At 36.8% G+C, this 15,921-nt stretch overlaps 1 protein-coding gene and 1 long non-coding RNA gene across 2 annotated transcripts; one reads left to right on the forward strand and one right to left on the reverse strand.

Moving 5' to 3' along the window:
* Window positions 1-1,577: 1,577 nt before the first annotated feature.
* Window positions 1,578-2,470, reverse strand: LOC116259402 (metallothionein-like protein type 2). The gene is made up of 3 exons (XM_031637199.2): window positions 2,319-2,470; window positions 1,993-2,073; window positions 1,578-1,896 (listed from the first exon to the last, which is right to left on the reverse strand). Exons 1-3 carry the CDS (start codon window positions 2,372-2,374, stop codon window positions 1,797-1,799), a joined length of 237 nt encoding a protein of 78 aa, XP_031493059.1. The 5' UTR covers window positions 2,375-2,470; the 3' UTR covers window positions 1,578-1,796.
* Window positions 2,471-11,275: 8,805 nt separating this feature from the next.
* On the forward strand, window positions 11,276-11,845 carry LOC116259322 (uncharacterized). Its single transcript, XR_004173899.2, has 2 exons — window positions 11,276-11,445; window positions 11,529-11,845. It is a non-coding gene; the product is annotated as an uncharacterized LOC116259322 (long non-coding RNA).
* The last annotated feature ends 4,076 nt before the right edge of the window (window positions 11,846-15,921 follow it).

Below are 15,921 nucleotides of genomic sequence, written 5' to 3' on the forward strand. Positions count from 1 at the left end.
CGTTGGGCTGCAAGGAGAGTCGAGAGAGTTGGGATCAAAGAAAAGAAACCAGAGTATTCTAAAGAAGGAGAAAGAGGAAAGCGCTATGTGTCGCTGCGGAGCAAACTGCACATGCGGCTCAGGCTGCAAATGCTCTGAAGGGTAATCAATCTCTCCCTTTCTTCTCTCTTCTCCCTCTTCTCCAATATGAATTAATATTGATGGGTGTTGTTATTGTGAGTGCAGGCGCTATGAGACAGAAGGCTGCAAGTGTGGCAGCAGCTGCAGCTGTGGTTCATGCACCTGCAAGTGAATATATTCAGGGGATCACATGATAATATATCCATGTGGTTGTTGTGTTCAGCTGTAAAATAATGTTGCATGTATATGTGAAGTTATGTGACTTCTGTGACAAAATAATTAGGCCGTATGAGTGTCATGTGAGTCCAGGGCCTGGCTCCCAACCGTATGGCCTGGTGTGCTCTTTGGGCGCATCTTCTAAATGTCATTCTGTGCTTCTTTTATCTCCTGTATGGGATTAATGAAATACTAGTTCTCCCTACTCAATTTTGTCAAATCTTTTATCTTGTCAGCAGATCATAATTCTTATCCAAATACAATGTGTTTTGTTTTAAGGGATATAACATAGTTAGTGGGGTTGAGGCCTGTAAAAAAAAGTTTGATTTTTGTAAGCATTCTACCTTCTCATCTTAATCAGTATATAACTAGCTAGGTTGAATCGGCAATGAGATGTAATATTGAAAAAGTAAGAAACCTCTTTACTATGACAAATAACTTTTATTCACATGGTTCTATTCCCGGCCAGGTGTTGGCAAATACAAAAGACTATTTACTTTTACATCTAATTCAAAATTTGGCTCGTTTATATATAGCGGTGCATCTTAAGGTGCCAGGATTTCTTACCCCTCAGCTCAAATTTAACCTCAAACTTCAACTCAGCCCAAATTTAACCTCAATCTTTCTACACTTTGACGGCTAGTTTTATATGCACAACCAGAGTTCTTTTCGTTTTCCCCTTCCTATGTTACTATATATGGTTTTCGAAAGTTTGGTTTAACTTTTCTTTTCTGGAAAAGCGTGGCATTTGTTATACCTTTAAAATTTGGATGAAAGAATTGGACATCTTCATTTTTTGCTATGTTTAACTTTTTAGATCTTTCTCTCTCTCAGATCTTTAACACACATCTCAAGACTCTCAACCTTGGCATTAGAGCACTTTTTTTTATTTACCAAAACTTTGGGAGCCCTTTTGCATAATATATACATAGAGATTTGACCCTGGTCGTGATATGCACTTATTGTGAGTTCTCATATTTAACTTAGTTAATAGTTTTTTCTTAAAAACAGGAATAATAATTTATACTTAATTTGAAAACATGACTGATTAGGTACACGGCCTTGGCATATTCTACGAACCTCACAAAAAGAAAAGATGCATTACATATATATATATATATATATATGTATATATATATATATATATATATATATATATATATATATATATATGAGTTATGCATCTTTTCTTTTTGATCTACCTATCTATCTATCTATATGTATAAAATTAGCACTTTAAATAATAAGAAAAGGATCATTTCATTCCACACTTATGTATACATGATTCGGATTCCAACCAGAGACACAATAACTTTCACATGGGACACGAGCAAGCACAGAAGCTAGGCCAGGGCATGGTGCCCTAGATGATGAGGAAACGCCCATGGCCAATTTATTATCAACAAACTACACATAAACTTTGTCGTGATCCTCAGGTCACCCGGAACACAGGAGAGGTATCACTTGCAGGTGCATGGGTCACACCCACACTTGCCGCACTTGCACCCTTCACTCACATCGTATCCTTCCTCAACCATCTCCAATACTCCACTGAAACGCCTGAACTCGTCCAAATTCACAAAGTTCATTGATCAAGGGAAATTAAGGGAGGAACAAAGAACAGGAAGACCATACGAAGCAGAAGAGGAGGTGTACCCAACTAGCGGAGCAACTCCAGAAATCAAGATCTCAGCACCCTTTGCTTCAGAAACGGTGAGATCAGGAAACATCTTGCACCTGTACATCAAGTGAGGTCTTTTATTAGCAAAGCCCAGAAGCAAGAATTGTAACATCCCGGCTCACACCTATACAAGGTTGGGACTCTTGATCTGATGAATTCCAATCTGCCCCTTAACAGCTTCAGTTTTTCATTAAAAACAGCTTCAGTTTTTCATTAAAAAAAGTTAAGCATCAAGACAATCAATAAAGAAAAACACGCATAAGAGACATATAAGAGAGAGAGAGAGAAAGATGCTGTATACCCTCCACCGCACTTGCAGTTAGAGCCACATCCACAGTCGCCACCGCAGCCAGACATTTTTTTTTTTGCTTCGATCTGTCTGTTGCCCTTCTTCTAATTCTTTCTGATCTCTCTTTGCTTAATCTCAATTGATCTCCTTGTAGTTCTACGTCGTTAGGCTCCATTCTTTATATAGAGCAATACTGAAGGAGGTGAAGCTATAGACGTGATCGTCATTTCAGCGATAACCAATACTTTTCTGGATTTTTTTTCCCCTTAATTATCACTATCAGTTTTTCCACCAACTTCCACCTACTAAAAATTATATATAGAGAGATGTTCCTTGCTTGCGTCTATGTTCTTAAAAGAGGATCAGCCAATTCAACTGGTATAGTTGTGAGATAACTGCTTCTCTCCTATAAAAATAATTAATGAACATCTGGATGTCCTTATTGTATTTGAGGGGACACAATGCACATTAATCTATGACTATGAGATCGGATCTCGCCATCATATCTTATGTCACTTAGTTTCATTAGTTCATTTTCTAATGTTTATAAGTTATTGTCTGTAAAATATACGTCTTATCTCCACAATAATAGAATTCTGAAGCCTTCCTAGGTTATTGACATGGATTACACCGACACCTGTAAGAATGTTTTTCAAAATGAACTAAAAGAGTACGATTTTTTAAATGCCGAGAATCTGGTACAGTTCTTCCCTGAGTCCTTTCCGAAATGTGGACCTCACTCAGCATATGATCATGCATTGTTTATATTATCTATAGGTAACAGCATGACATTTTTTTATAAACGGCATGCTTGCATGAAAAATATAAAAGTGTCCCCAGATACTGTTGCTCATATAGGCATATTTTCTCTCTTAATTCAATTTAAAATAATTTAAACTATTTTTAATTCATAAGAAATAAAAGGTATGCATATATACAGGCACGACATGTACACATATAATAGTCAGCAAACACATCGCCTGTACATAAATACTGACATGTATAAATCTACGTGAACATGAAATAAGGGCAGGTTTGGTGAGAGTAGGTAAGGAACTGAAAACATATGTCCACTGATTTAAGCATTATTCATTTCACATGGGCTTTTATAATAATAACATGCCTTTCATACAAGACGATAGAGTGAACGGTGACTTTATCACTTTTTTCTCATTGTTTTTTTCTTAATCATTCATCATGTTGAATCTAGTGACTTTGGTTAGATGACTGAATGACTTCAAAAATACATGACAGTTCAATTTATTTCACACACACACACACACACATTGGATCCTTTGACAACCCTAAAAATATTGTGGTTCGAGCAAACTGCTTTATTATGGGATGCTCTGCAAAAGTATGTCCATAAGTGAAAAAAATCTCTTCCTCCTTTTTTTTGGAGGGTTCGGTGAATTCAAAAACTAATGTAACACTACATAACTATAGGGAGAAGGTTTTCTCATTTTTTTTTGGAATATTTCCCTGCTAGAAGTTATTAGTGGTTCTTGCAGTTGTTAATGTCACATAATATTTCAGAAGCGTAAAGAAAAATGGTAGGACTAATTTGCAAAAAGTATGAAACGAAAAAAATTTAAAAATATTGACGAGCGAGCGAGAGAGAGAGAGAGAGAGAGATGAGAAAACATCAGAAATACAATGAAAACTACATAAGTGAAAGTAAAAAATCAGAAAGTCAAATTTCGATGTGCCTTAAGAACTGCCAAGGATCTCCGAACAAACAACATGCAAAGTCATAGGTAATGCCATGAAAGAAAAACATCATTCAGAGTAGTCTATATATGCCACCAAATTAATTTTATTGTATTGCATATCAAATTAACCTTGAACTCATTATTTGAATTGATCTCAATTCCAGTTCAGGAATTTAGATCTATTTATCAGAATTACTGATTCAACCACTTGAATCCTTAATCATATTCCATGAGTTAGTTTTTAAATTACCGCAAATTTGGTAACTTAGCCAATGCATAACATAATTTAGGGTTTAACAATAGTACATTGCTTACTGGCCTGTAGGTCAGTATACTTTACCGTATTATATATTGCCATCTTTATTAACATAAGTTTAATTTCTACGAAAAAAAAGTATTCAATTTTTGGAGGTAATTAAAGGATGTATATTCTTTTTTAATTTTTTTTGGAAATTATGTATTTTAAGACCCTGAATGTTCTATTTCATGTCCGACATTTATTTTTGCTTTTGACCATGCTAAGACATGTTACTTGTTGAGGAGGGCCTCATTACTGAAATCAGTTTTTGCAGTTGCTCCTACAAATGATATCAGTTTTCTTCTTCATGTAGAATTTTTTGCATTGGCTTCTGAATTGTTGTGCTTGAGAGGTTTAACCCATATAATGCTCTGCCCAAAAGCCAGATGACTGAAACCTGAAGATTGACAAACAAGCAGCTGCATAGCCACATGGTGGCTGGTGTGGGCAGTTGCCCACACCCGCCTCACAAACTTAGTTTAATATATATGTTAATGTTTTAATATATTTGATTGTTATACATATAAGTGCTTCTAAGAAATTAAAGGTATTGAGTGAGTACTCACACTAGAAAATTTTTTTTGGCTCCGCTAGTGCAAACATGATTATCTTGAATATGCATGAGCAAAAGAATTTTGTGCTTTTAATGTACATATTCCCTTCTCCTCATTAGATCCATTAACATCTAAACATGAATGTAAGTTTCTTCTTGCTGCACTGATTTTCTGTAGTTCATTTGCCTTCCTTTGCCAGTTGCGTTATGGTGGACTTCATGTTTCTCCCACTATAGCTGGTAGCAGGCCTGGTGGTAATTTGATTTGCTGGAGCTCGGGCTGCTATAATCTCCGTGAGGTTAAAAGGCCTTTCATGTAATGAATCATGAAGTATGAATAAGTTGACATCTTCATGAAAAACAGTCAGAACTTTCGTGTACTTTTTTCTCATTTTTCTATGTATCAGTTGTGGCGATTCTTTGTTGCAAATTTCTTTTTTTATTTTATTTTATTTTTCTTTCGATTGTAGGATCCCTTGAAAATACATGAAAAATCATGGAAACTTCAAAGAGCACACAGAAAGGGCAAGAATTCTTGAACCTTCGCATTCCTTTTAAGTGAAAGATGGAAGGAAACTTGATGTATGAATGCCTTAAATTTCATTATTCTTAAGAAGCATGTCTCGAACTATTCATGATATCGTGCTTTATCATCTACCAAGCAGTAGCAAAGTCACATATGAGTTGGTGCGGGTTCCAGTCGACATTTTTTTTTTCATTTTTGCATTAATACTCCAAATATTTGCCTTGTTATATATATATATATATATATATATATATATATATATATATATATATATATAAGTGCAACTTTCAAATTTGAAAATCATGAATGAGTGCCCTTCAAAAAAATTTTGCCGGCTTGCTACAGTTAATAAGCAATTTGATTTGCACCTTTTTTTTCTTAACGTTAACCGTCGATTTGGAGAGGCCTGCCTACTCTCAAGTTGTTTCGGAACATTAACCATCGACGTTGCTACATATATTAGCCTCTGGTTTTTCTCCTCGCAAAAGCTACTTGATCAAACCTTCGTCGACAGACTTAGATGGTCCACGGACACCTCAATTAGCCGCAATGTTTGAAATGGTTCCCCTATTATAACTAATAACTAAAGTTGGGCATCCGGCAGGATGGGCTAGCCCAAGGCTCAATAAAGCCGGACTCAAGCTGACCTGATGCCTTTGATGCCTTTGCCGGTGGCCCAAACCCGACCCACTTAGTTATCGGGCTGGACTCAAGAATTCAATGTCCACACAAATTTGAAACTCTTAGAGTTTCATATTTTAATATCTAAAAAACGTACCAATAATTTTTAAGGGTGCCATCACCAACATATGAACAGTTTTTAAAGATACCATCGATGACATATAAAGAGTTTGTAAGGAAGTTTTGGACAATGCACCAAGAAAACCGATTGCTAGTGTCATATGCCCACCCTGAGTTATAACCCTTTTTGTATACTCAGAACAATTTTGCAAAGAAAACAAAACCGATCTTGTCCGAATTGATTCACCGAATCGTGAGCGAGAATCTAAACCATCCCTGATGATGGCAAACTAAGCTGATTACTCTCGAAAGAAAAAAAAGCGCTAGATATAGACATATGTAGCTGCTTCCAATTCTCAAGAACTCGACGCAAACGATGACGCAATGGTTAATCTGTCGCCAACCTCTCGGGTATTGTTTTTAGACTTGAAAATGAAGGAGTGGAATGCTTATCACCTCAAAGTCGTCCTATGAATGAATTATGTAATCTACTTAATCAACAAGTTTCGTGATAACTGAGAAGGAAATACCAAAAAAGTTCGTGAATCACAATATTGTTTAAATTCCCAATTAGAACTTGCCCATGATTTTAACAAAAAAGTCTGTGCCTGAATCCACCCGAAAATTAAAAGACAGTTTTCTACATATTGATTAGATCGTTTTGGCTCCCAAAGTGTTATAACCAGTTTGCTCTCTCTCTCTCTCTCTCTCTCTCTATATATATATATATATATATATATATATATATATATATATATATATATTGAATTCAATCGTCTACACCGGCTATTTATGTAGCCGGATGACTATGAAATTGTTGTAAAAAATGCATACTGTGGCAAAAAAACCATGGTCAAGTAACTAACCATGCAACCATGCTGCTACAGAAATAACAGACTGATTTTAATTATATATATATATATGAAGAGAGAGAAAGAGAGAGAAAGTTGAAAATAAGATAGCGACATGAAAAAGAAGACAATTTAATGCGTGCAACATGCATGTTAAAAGTCAATAAATTTCATTGCCCACTCGTCAAAGCTGGTTACGCGTCAAAGCTGGTTACGTGCACACCTTTATATATGCACAAGGGTGTGTAACGATTCAAATATTAAAAAAGATAAACTTTTAAAAAGACAAAAAAAATTATAAAATATTAGAATACTAAAATCTACAAAAGATTTTTTAAAATACCCCATCTCTCTTTTTTCTTGCGTGCACAAAGGCAGCACACAACTCAATCTCCCCTTCCCCTTGCTCTGTACAAAAAGAGAAAGCCTGGAGGCCTAGGACTAGAAGGAGAGTAGAACGTGTCGGAATCAAACTTCAAAGAAAAGAAACCAGAGCATTCTAGAGAGAGAACGGGGAAAGACGAAAACTCTATGTGTCGCTGCGGAGCAAACTGCACATGTAGCTCAGGCTGCAAATGCTCTGTTGAAGGGTAAATCAGTCTCTCTCTCTCTTCTTTCTCTCTTCTCCAATATATGAATTGGTTGGTGTTGTGATTGTGAGTGCAGGCGCTACGAGACTGAAGGCTGCAAGTGTGGCAGCAGCTGCAGCTGTGCTTCATGCACCTGCAAGTGAATATCCAGGGGATCACATGATAATATGTATGTGGTCGTTGTTTTCAGCTGCTAAATGATGTTCCATATGTGAAGCTATGTGACATCTGTGACAAAATAATTGGGCCATATGAGTGTCATGTAAGTCCAGGGCCTGGCGCCCAACCATAAGGCCTGGTGTGCTACTGACATACTAGTTTAGGAGTCACTGACAAGCTTCTAGCTCCCTCTTCAGGCTAGTCCAAGCCTGTTAGGGTTTTATTTCTTATCCAATTTTTTACACCTTGTGTTTTTGGATGATCGGTACTGTAATTTTTTTTCTATATTTCAATAAAAAGGATGGAGGCCTATCCTCTAGCAGGCATAATGTACTTAATTTTGTCATATATTTTTATCTTGGAAGCATATCATAATTCTTATTCAAAATACAATGTCTTTTTATTTAAAAAGACATGTCTCAGTTCAATTCTTATAGGCGCTATACTTTTGCGTCTTAAGTGTCGAAGCACAATCCTTAAGTAGAAGGGTGTACCACTGCCGTTGCAGATGCCGAAGCAACCTAAGACTCTATAGATAGGGGGAATGGGGGCCTTCGGCTCTCATTTTCGAGTAATAGGTTGTTAACCACTTGCTCACTCAAAAAATCGATGTTAATGATTATTGATGTAGTTAAGGCCATACAACATTTGATAAGATGAAGCGGAGATGGTACGTGCGACAAATTATCAAAATTAATGTGGTAGATGGTTCCTATGTCACATACGTAGCCCGCAAGTGTAAGGTGATTCACAAATCGCCACACACACATATACGAGAAACTCTTGTGGACTCAAAGATAATTTAAAATAAAGTCCCAGATGGCATGAATATAAGGTCCAACCAGCATGGAGATGTAATATTGAAAAAGAAAGAAACGTCTTTACAGTTCCATCTAGATAATAAACTCGATCGAACCTAAACTTGATTGAATCGAGCGCTAAATGCCACATAAATCTCAATATGCCTATAACTTAAATTTGCAGATATAAGATACATGGGTGCTGAAGATCAAAAACTCGCTAGCAAGTTTTTTTTTACGCACCCTCTGTGCTTCCATTGCTATGTCAAATAACTATTATTCACATAGTTCTTTAGTGGGCCTCTATTCCTGGCCAGGTGTTGGCAAATACGAAAATATTTGTTTTTATTTATATATAGCAGTGCCTCTTAAGAAGGCTTAAAATTCGTGGCTCTGCCACTGCTGCTGGCAGGGTTACATCAAAACTATTGCTTACATATAGAGATGTTCTTACATATATATTTACTGCATGTGTACAAGCTAAGTGAAATGTTTTACGATTGGAAAACGATCATTCTACATGAAATGTTTTATGATTGGAAAACTATCGTTCTAAACATTGGGTGCTTGTTCTGTATGCATAACCAGAGTTTTTTTTTTCATTTTTCTCTTGGACGAAAATTTTGGATGTCTTCATTTTTTTTATCTGTTTCTAATTTTTGTATCTCTCTCTCTCTCCCTCTCTCTCTTTAATCCACGTCTCAACCATGGCGCTAGAGTTCACAATCAAATAACTGGCGCGTTCTTTCTGAACTTCTAGAAATGAACTACTTTTACCTTTAATAAAATGGTTTTGTGGGTTGGATTTGGGTAGGGCCAAACTGAACTCACATTCAATAAACACATGGAGGCAAATTTTTTTTTTCAATTTTTATACTGTATTTTTTTTCATTTGGTTAATGTGTGGGCCAAGGCAGTCCGGTGCTTAATTACTTGGCTCATTCATCAGCCTTAAATATGGGCAAGAAATCCAATGTAAGCGAATCAACCTTTTAAAAGGGTGGAGGTGACAGACACTTTATCCAAAAAGTTTTCCGATGATGGCAAATGAGAAGCAGTCGATCTATGCCACATCCTCTACGCACTGCTACCCAGATGCATATTGTCTTCAACACCTTAACATTGCACATGCACATCAATAACGCCGTTATTTTATACCCATGTCATTATGTCGTACCTCTATAGTTATCTCATACCTATGTTGTTATCTTATATTCTTATTTCTATTGTTATCTTATATTTTTGTCGTTATCTTATACTCATAACATCTTACATAATAATAAGGGGTGGTATGACATAATGACAGGTGAACGAAATAGCGGGTATGAAATAATCACAAGCAGTATGAGATAACGGCAGGAGAACGAAATAATGTTTGAGTACATTGGTTATAACGATACACATATACAAATTGATACACTTTATCCAATCTCAAAACCTTGCAGTACTTTTTTTTGTTCTTGGGAAAAAGTTTTTTTTTTTTTCTTAACCAAAGACATATATTTGTTATTAATATATTAAGACACGAAAATTTTGATATGGCCTAACATATATAACCCACTTAGCTTCCCATACTGGTCGGATCTGCTAGAACAGAGAGGCAACGGCGTACACCAAAAAGAGAAAGCATAGCGAACATCCGATTATGCGCTCGATCCGATGCTGGGAGACAATTGTATGCCTTACGCCAAAAAGAAAAAGCTGGTGTAAGCTGGCGTAAGGGGAGACTTTCTATGTTGGAGGTAAAGCATTGTCATTTTAAGCGGTGCTGGCTACTTTACTACGTGCTCGAATATAAAAGATAACGTGTTCGGTACGTTGAGGAGTTTGAGTTTGAAACTCTTCAAAAAATTAACCCTATGGTGCGTGCACAGCTCATGTACACGTTAGCCAGCACTCCCAGCTTCCGTGCAAAAATTCGCTTGAAATAATGTCTTTATTAGATTTGAGGCTTTGACATATTTCTCCACGATCGCATTGCTGATGGTTTGTGTGAAAGGTGGAGCCAGAAAATTTTGGCAAAGAGGAACTAATTATATAATTTTAAATTTTTATGACGCACTTGTATGCGAATGAGAAAGCTGTCATAAAGTTTTAATATGAAAATAATAATTTTTATAAGCCTGTGTGGGCCATTGACCACACCTTCATGCATCTACCCTTGATCTGCCCCCTCTTTTGAATGAGATAACCTTTGGGAGTACCTTAGTCCTTACGTATCGATGTTTGAAGAAGAAGTGGAATGCATATCACCTCAAAAGTCTTCCTGTCAATGAATTATGCAAGCTACTTGCTTTTCTTAGTGAAGGACAACAAGTTTTGTGAGAACTGATAAGGAAATGCCAAGACATTTGCGGCCCACACTGCATAAAGAATCTTGATTTTTGTTCAATTCCAAATAGAACATGCCCATGATTTTGACAGAAAAGCCTATGGCTGAATCCACCCGAAAATTAAAATACAGCTTTTGTTTTCTTTTAACTTAAGGTACCAACATATCAAAACTTGGGGCACACTATTAGATTGTGTTCAAAATATTATAACCAGCTCTCTCTCTCTCTCTCTCTCTCTCTCTCTCTCTATATATATATATATATATATATATATATATATATATATATATATATATATATAGTTGAAAATAAGATAGGGACAGATGGAAAGTAAGACATTTTAATGCTTGCGTCATGCATGTTAAAGTCAACAAATTAAAGTCTTCTTCATCACCCCCTCGTTTATCTATAAAAGGAGAAAACTTGGAGATCAATCTGCAAGGAGAGTCAAGCGTGTTGGGATCAAAGAAGAGAAACAAGAGAGTTCTATAGAGAGAGAACGAGGGAAGAAGAAACAGCTATGTGTCGTTGCGGAGCAAACTGCACATGCGGCTCTGGCTGCAAATGCTCTGAAGGGTAAGTCTTTCTCTCTCTCTGTCTGTCTGTCTCTCCCTCTCTTCTCCATTATGAACTGGTCGGTGTTGTAATTGTGAGTGCAGGCACTATGAAACTGAAGGCTGCAAGTGCGGCAGCGGCTGCAGCTGTGATCCGTGCACCTGCAAGTGAATATATTCGGGGGATCACACGATGATATATATGTTGTTGTTGTGTTCAGCTGTAAAATGATGGTGCATATGTAAAGTTATGAAACCCCTATGTCAAAATAATTGGGCCATATGAGTGTCATGTGAGTCCTCGGCCTGGGGCCTAACCATATGGCCAGGTGTGCTCTTTCGGCGCATCTTCTAAATGTTGTACTTGGTTTATCTCTCGTTTGTCTAAGTATGGATTAATGAAATACTAGTTCTTGTTAGTATATCATAATTACTATCCAAATACAGTGTTTTTCTTATAAATATTTTGTTTCATCGGGCACAATATAAGTGGTTGGGCTAAGCACTTTTAAAAAGATGACAGGTCTCTAGTTTTATTCGGGCTTATGCGCTTTAAGTGGTAGGTGCAGTACTTAAGTTGAATGTTGAATGTTGCATCGTTGCTATCTCAAATGTCGAAACAGCTTAGAACCCTAGAAGTAAGGGGAATAAGGAGGCTTTCGGGCATCTTTTCCAAACAATTGACCCTTTTTCAAAAATGACTATTTTATGAATATGTGATTTTTTTTTCAAAAATAGCTACTTTATGAATATCTTAATGGTTGTTGCAATAGTTAAAGCCATCCAACATTTCAGAAGCATGAAACTGATACGGTCCGTGGGACTAAAATTTATGTGGTAGATTATTCTCAGTTATGTCACATGGGTAGCCCGAAAGTATAAGGTGATTCACAATGGCAACATACCCATATATGACAAATTCTTGTGAAACCAAGGATATAATTTAAAATCAACTCAGATGGAGTAAATAACAAAGCTTAGTTGAATGTCTCCAAAGAAGTTGGCGCAATGGTCGAGGTGAGGTTTGGTAGGCAGCCAATTCCAGTTTAGAATCTTTGTGGAATAAACTCTTTGTGCTTTAAAAAGGAGGCCTGCCACGCAAGTTGAAGTGTGACGTAGCGACATCTCAAGACACAGAAAACAAACCCTATTCCTTAGGGGAATGAAGAGTTAGGTGGAAGCTTTGACTCTCTTTTGAATGATAGGATGAAATACTCCTCATGCTCACCCAAAATTATACTCAGCGTGAAGATGTAATATTAAAAAAGAAAGAAACCTCTTTACAGTTCCATCTAGATATAGAAAAATGCCACATCATCAATCTCAATATGTAGTGCCTACAATGTTGAAGATCATAAACTCACCCCATGCATCTTACTATTTCCATGTATGTATCATCTGCGCTGCCATTACTGTGACAAATAGCTATTTTTCACATAGTTCTTTCATTCTTTGATTAATAACAGGATGGAAGCCTCTCTACTCCCAACAACAACCAGGCGTAGGCAAATACAAAAACTATTTATTTACATATATATTGAATTAAAAAATTTACTTGTTTTTATGTGGTGGTGTGTGTCGGGGGGTTCCTACCCTTCAACGCAACATTCCTGGCTCCGGTCCGGCCGCCACTGCTCCTGGCACGGTTGCATCAAAATTGCTCACAAACTTATTTATATATTTCCTGCATGAACATGCTAGATGAAATGTTTTATGATTCGAAAACCTTACTTTCTAAACCTTGAGGGCTAGTTTTATCTGCATAACCACAGTTAGTTTTCCGTTTTCCCCTTTCTATGGTTCTCAAAAGTTTGGATTAATTTTTCTTTTATGGAAAACCGTGGCATTTAGTAAACTTTTAGAATTTGGACGAAACAATTAGATTTTCATTTTTACTCTGCTTATACTTTTCAATATCCTCTCTATGTAACACAAGTTTCAGCCATGGGGCTAGAGTTCACATTCAAATAACTGGCACGTTCTTTTCTTGATATTTCCAGAAACGAACTACTTTTTATCTTATCTGAGCAACGCAATCCGGTGCTCAATTATTTCGCTCATTCTCCTGCCTTAAATGAAGGGTGGCATGAGCCCACGTAGCTGATGGGTTGTCAAGTATCGGCCCATCAAAGGCCAGACTTGAACTGGTTGTTTGACTTTCCAATTGGTTTGATAAAAGAAACTTGTTGGCAGAGGTGGAGCTATGATTTTTTCAAGAGCGAGCCAAACAGTTCAACCTTAAATTTTGGTAGGTTAAACTTAACTCGAATCTAAAAAATACATTTCGCAATCAAATTTTTTTAATTTTTTCAATGATTTTTTTTTTAAAATTAGTTGGGGTGGGGCCATGGCCTAGGTGGCCCCTCCCCTCCCTCCGCCCCTTCTCGTTGGGACCAACTGGCCCATGTCGGGTATTGGTAGTTAAGGGTTTGTTAAGGATTGAAGGTTTCAAGTAAGTGGGCGCCAAACTCGGAATTGGTTGGGTATGAAGTTTATGATAATTGGGCCCAGATGGACCAGGCTTGGACTGCTGGCAAAGTCCAAGCCCAGCTTTATCGAGCTTCAGGTCGGCGCAGCCTAACCCAACGCCAAGCCCTACGTTAAATATGCACAAGAAATCCACTCTTTGTAACTTCTTGTTTTGAAATGGTCAAAACATCCCGTGAGGCAGTGATTCGGGTTTCATGATGTTGTCCTCTATAACTGGACCGAGATCCACTCAGGTTCAACAATTGAATTAAGCTTTTAGAATGGGCTCCATGAAGGATACACCCCACGAATCTCTGCCCCTGATTTCTCAACTTTTCATTCACACTCGTTGCATTGATAGATCAGATATTTCTACAAACCTGCTGAACCCACATCTGATAAAAAAAATGAGTTAATTAACAAAACCTCCATACCACAAGAGCATGATATATAATTATATATATACTATATATATATAGTAAAAGCAAAAAAAATATAATGGTGCACCTGTAGATCATTAAGTGGAAGCAAATCCTACATATGCATGTGGGAATGTAAATAAATAGAAACATAAACTAAATGGAACGAAAAAAAGGGAAGAGGGAGGCATACTTGACTTCCGTCCTATCTAAGAGGTAGAAATTAAATTCTATCCCAAGAAAACTGGATAGAAACTAGCCTAAGATGCAAAAAAAAAAGAAAAGAAAAGAAAAGAAATAAAAAAGCGGGCTATTATAAACTAAGCAAGAAAGAAATAAATAGAAAATCAGGAAAGCTAAGGAAGTTAAACTAAGAAATTAGAAAATAAAGAAGAAATAAAGGAGAAAATAAACCTGAATTTTCTACTCCTGTTAACCTACAGCCAAACGCTGGGTACGAACCTGACTCGCTAGATCTTGAATCAAACTACCTGGCTTATCGCTAGTACATCTTGAGTCAGCACTCAAAGTAGAATCTTAGAGTCAAAATAAAATTTTATTTTTTCACGGCCCAATTTGTTATTTGTTAAGCACTCACTTGAAAATTTCAACAAATTTCTATTATGCTATTTAGCAGCCCTCGGAGTTTAGGTTCCGGGAGGGAATTATCCCTTTTTATATCTGCTCAGAGAAAAGAATTTCTCCTCCAAAATAGATGCATGACTAAACTTTTAAGCGTCAAAACCTAGCCCCCCTTAGACCTTCCTTAAACACGTAAACATAGAAGAATATTTCACGCATAACTTTCCATGAAAACAATTTTTAATGTTTGGGATTTGATCTAGATATGTATCAGAAGGAGTTCAGAAGAAAAGATCGAGTTATGCTGATGAAACTGGAGAGAAATTAATGCAAATATGTGACCTAGAAAAGTTAGTCGAATGAGATGCGCATGAAAATGGTGCCAAACTCAAGGTATCTAGTCAAATGTATCTGGACGTTGGATCTAAGTTGAAATCTTGGATTCGAAGGTGTGATATGGATCCAGTGAAAGTTCTAGGATTCTGGATCAGAGTTCTGAATTCGTAATTCTAAAATGAAGATTTGGATAAGAAGAAATACAAGTTGCAGATCTGGAATATGATACTGAGATCCAGATTGGAGATCTGGAGTTTTGGAATGTGGGTTGTGTCCAAGTTGGACTCAGTCTAGGCTTGGAGGGTTTGAACCCACTGATGAGGCCCTTGTTTGGTAAGGTGGCAACAATAGTACCTTTGTCTGTACAAGTTGACGCCAAACCCCGCCGATTAAAACAAGGAACAAAAAAAGAACTCCCCAGAATTATTAGGTTCCTTTCTGTCATTTTGGCAACTTCCATAGTACATTACATCTCTTTCTCGAGTGATCTGCTCATCTCCCCATATGTAGGAAGAGAAGTACTATGAAAATTTCCATAATGACAGAAAAGGGCCTCATAGACTTCTTAATTGAACAATGGTCATCAATCTTGTTTTGAGAATACCTTAGAGATGTCAGTACATGACTTGAATCAGGTGTTCAACCAAGTCAATCTAAAAAAATCGGATATTGAAAAAAAAAAATTAATGCCC

This window comes from Nymphaea colorata, chromosome 8, assembly GCF_008831285.2.
Source record: "Nymphaea colorata isolate Beijing-Zhang1983 chromosome 8, ASM883128v2, whole genome shotgun sequence".
Classification (NCBI taxonomy): domain Eukaryota; kingdom Viridiplantae; phylum Streptophyta; class Magnoliopsida; order Nymphaeales; family Nymphaeaceae; genus Nymphaea; species Nymphaea colorata.

What these genes read in the sequence shown, in the direction of transcription:
- LOC116259402 (XM_031637199.2), bottom strand. Translation starts at nt 2,374, where the DNA reads ATGTCTGGCTGCGGTGGCGACTGTGGATGTGGCTCTAACTGCAAGTGC. An exon ending in AACTGCAAGTGCGGTGGAGG is followed by an intron (nt 2,074 to 2,318) that starts GTATACAGCATC and finishes CTTGATGTACAG; the next exon opens with GTGCAAGATGTTTCCTGATC. An exon ending in GGAGTTGCTCCGCTAGTTGG is followed by an intron (nt 1,897 to 1,992) that starts GTACACCTCCTC and finishes GGACGAGTTCAG; the next exon opens with GCGTTTCAGTGGAGTATTGG.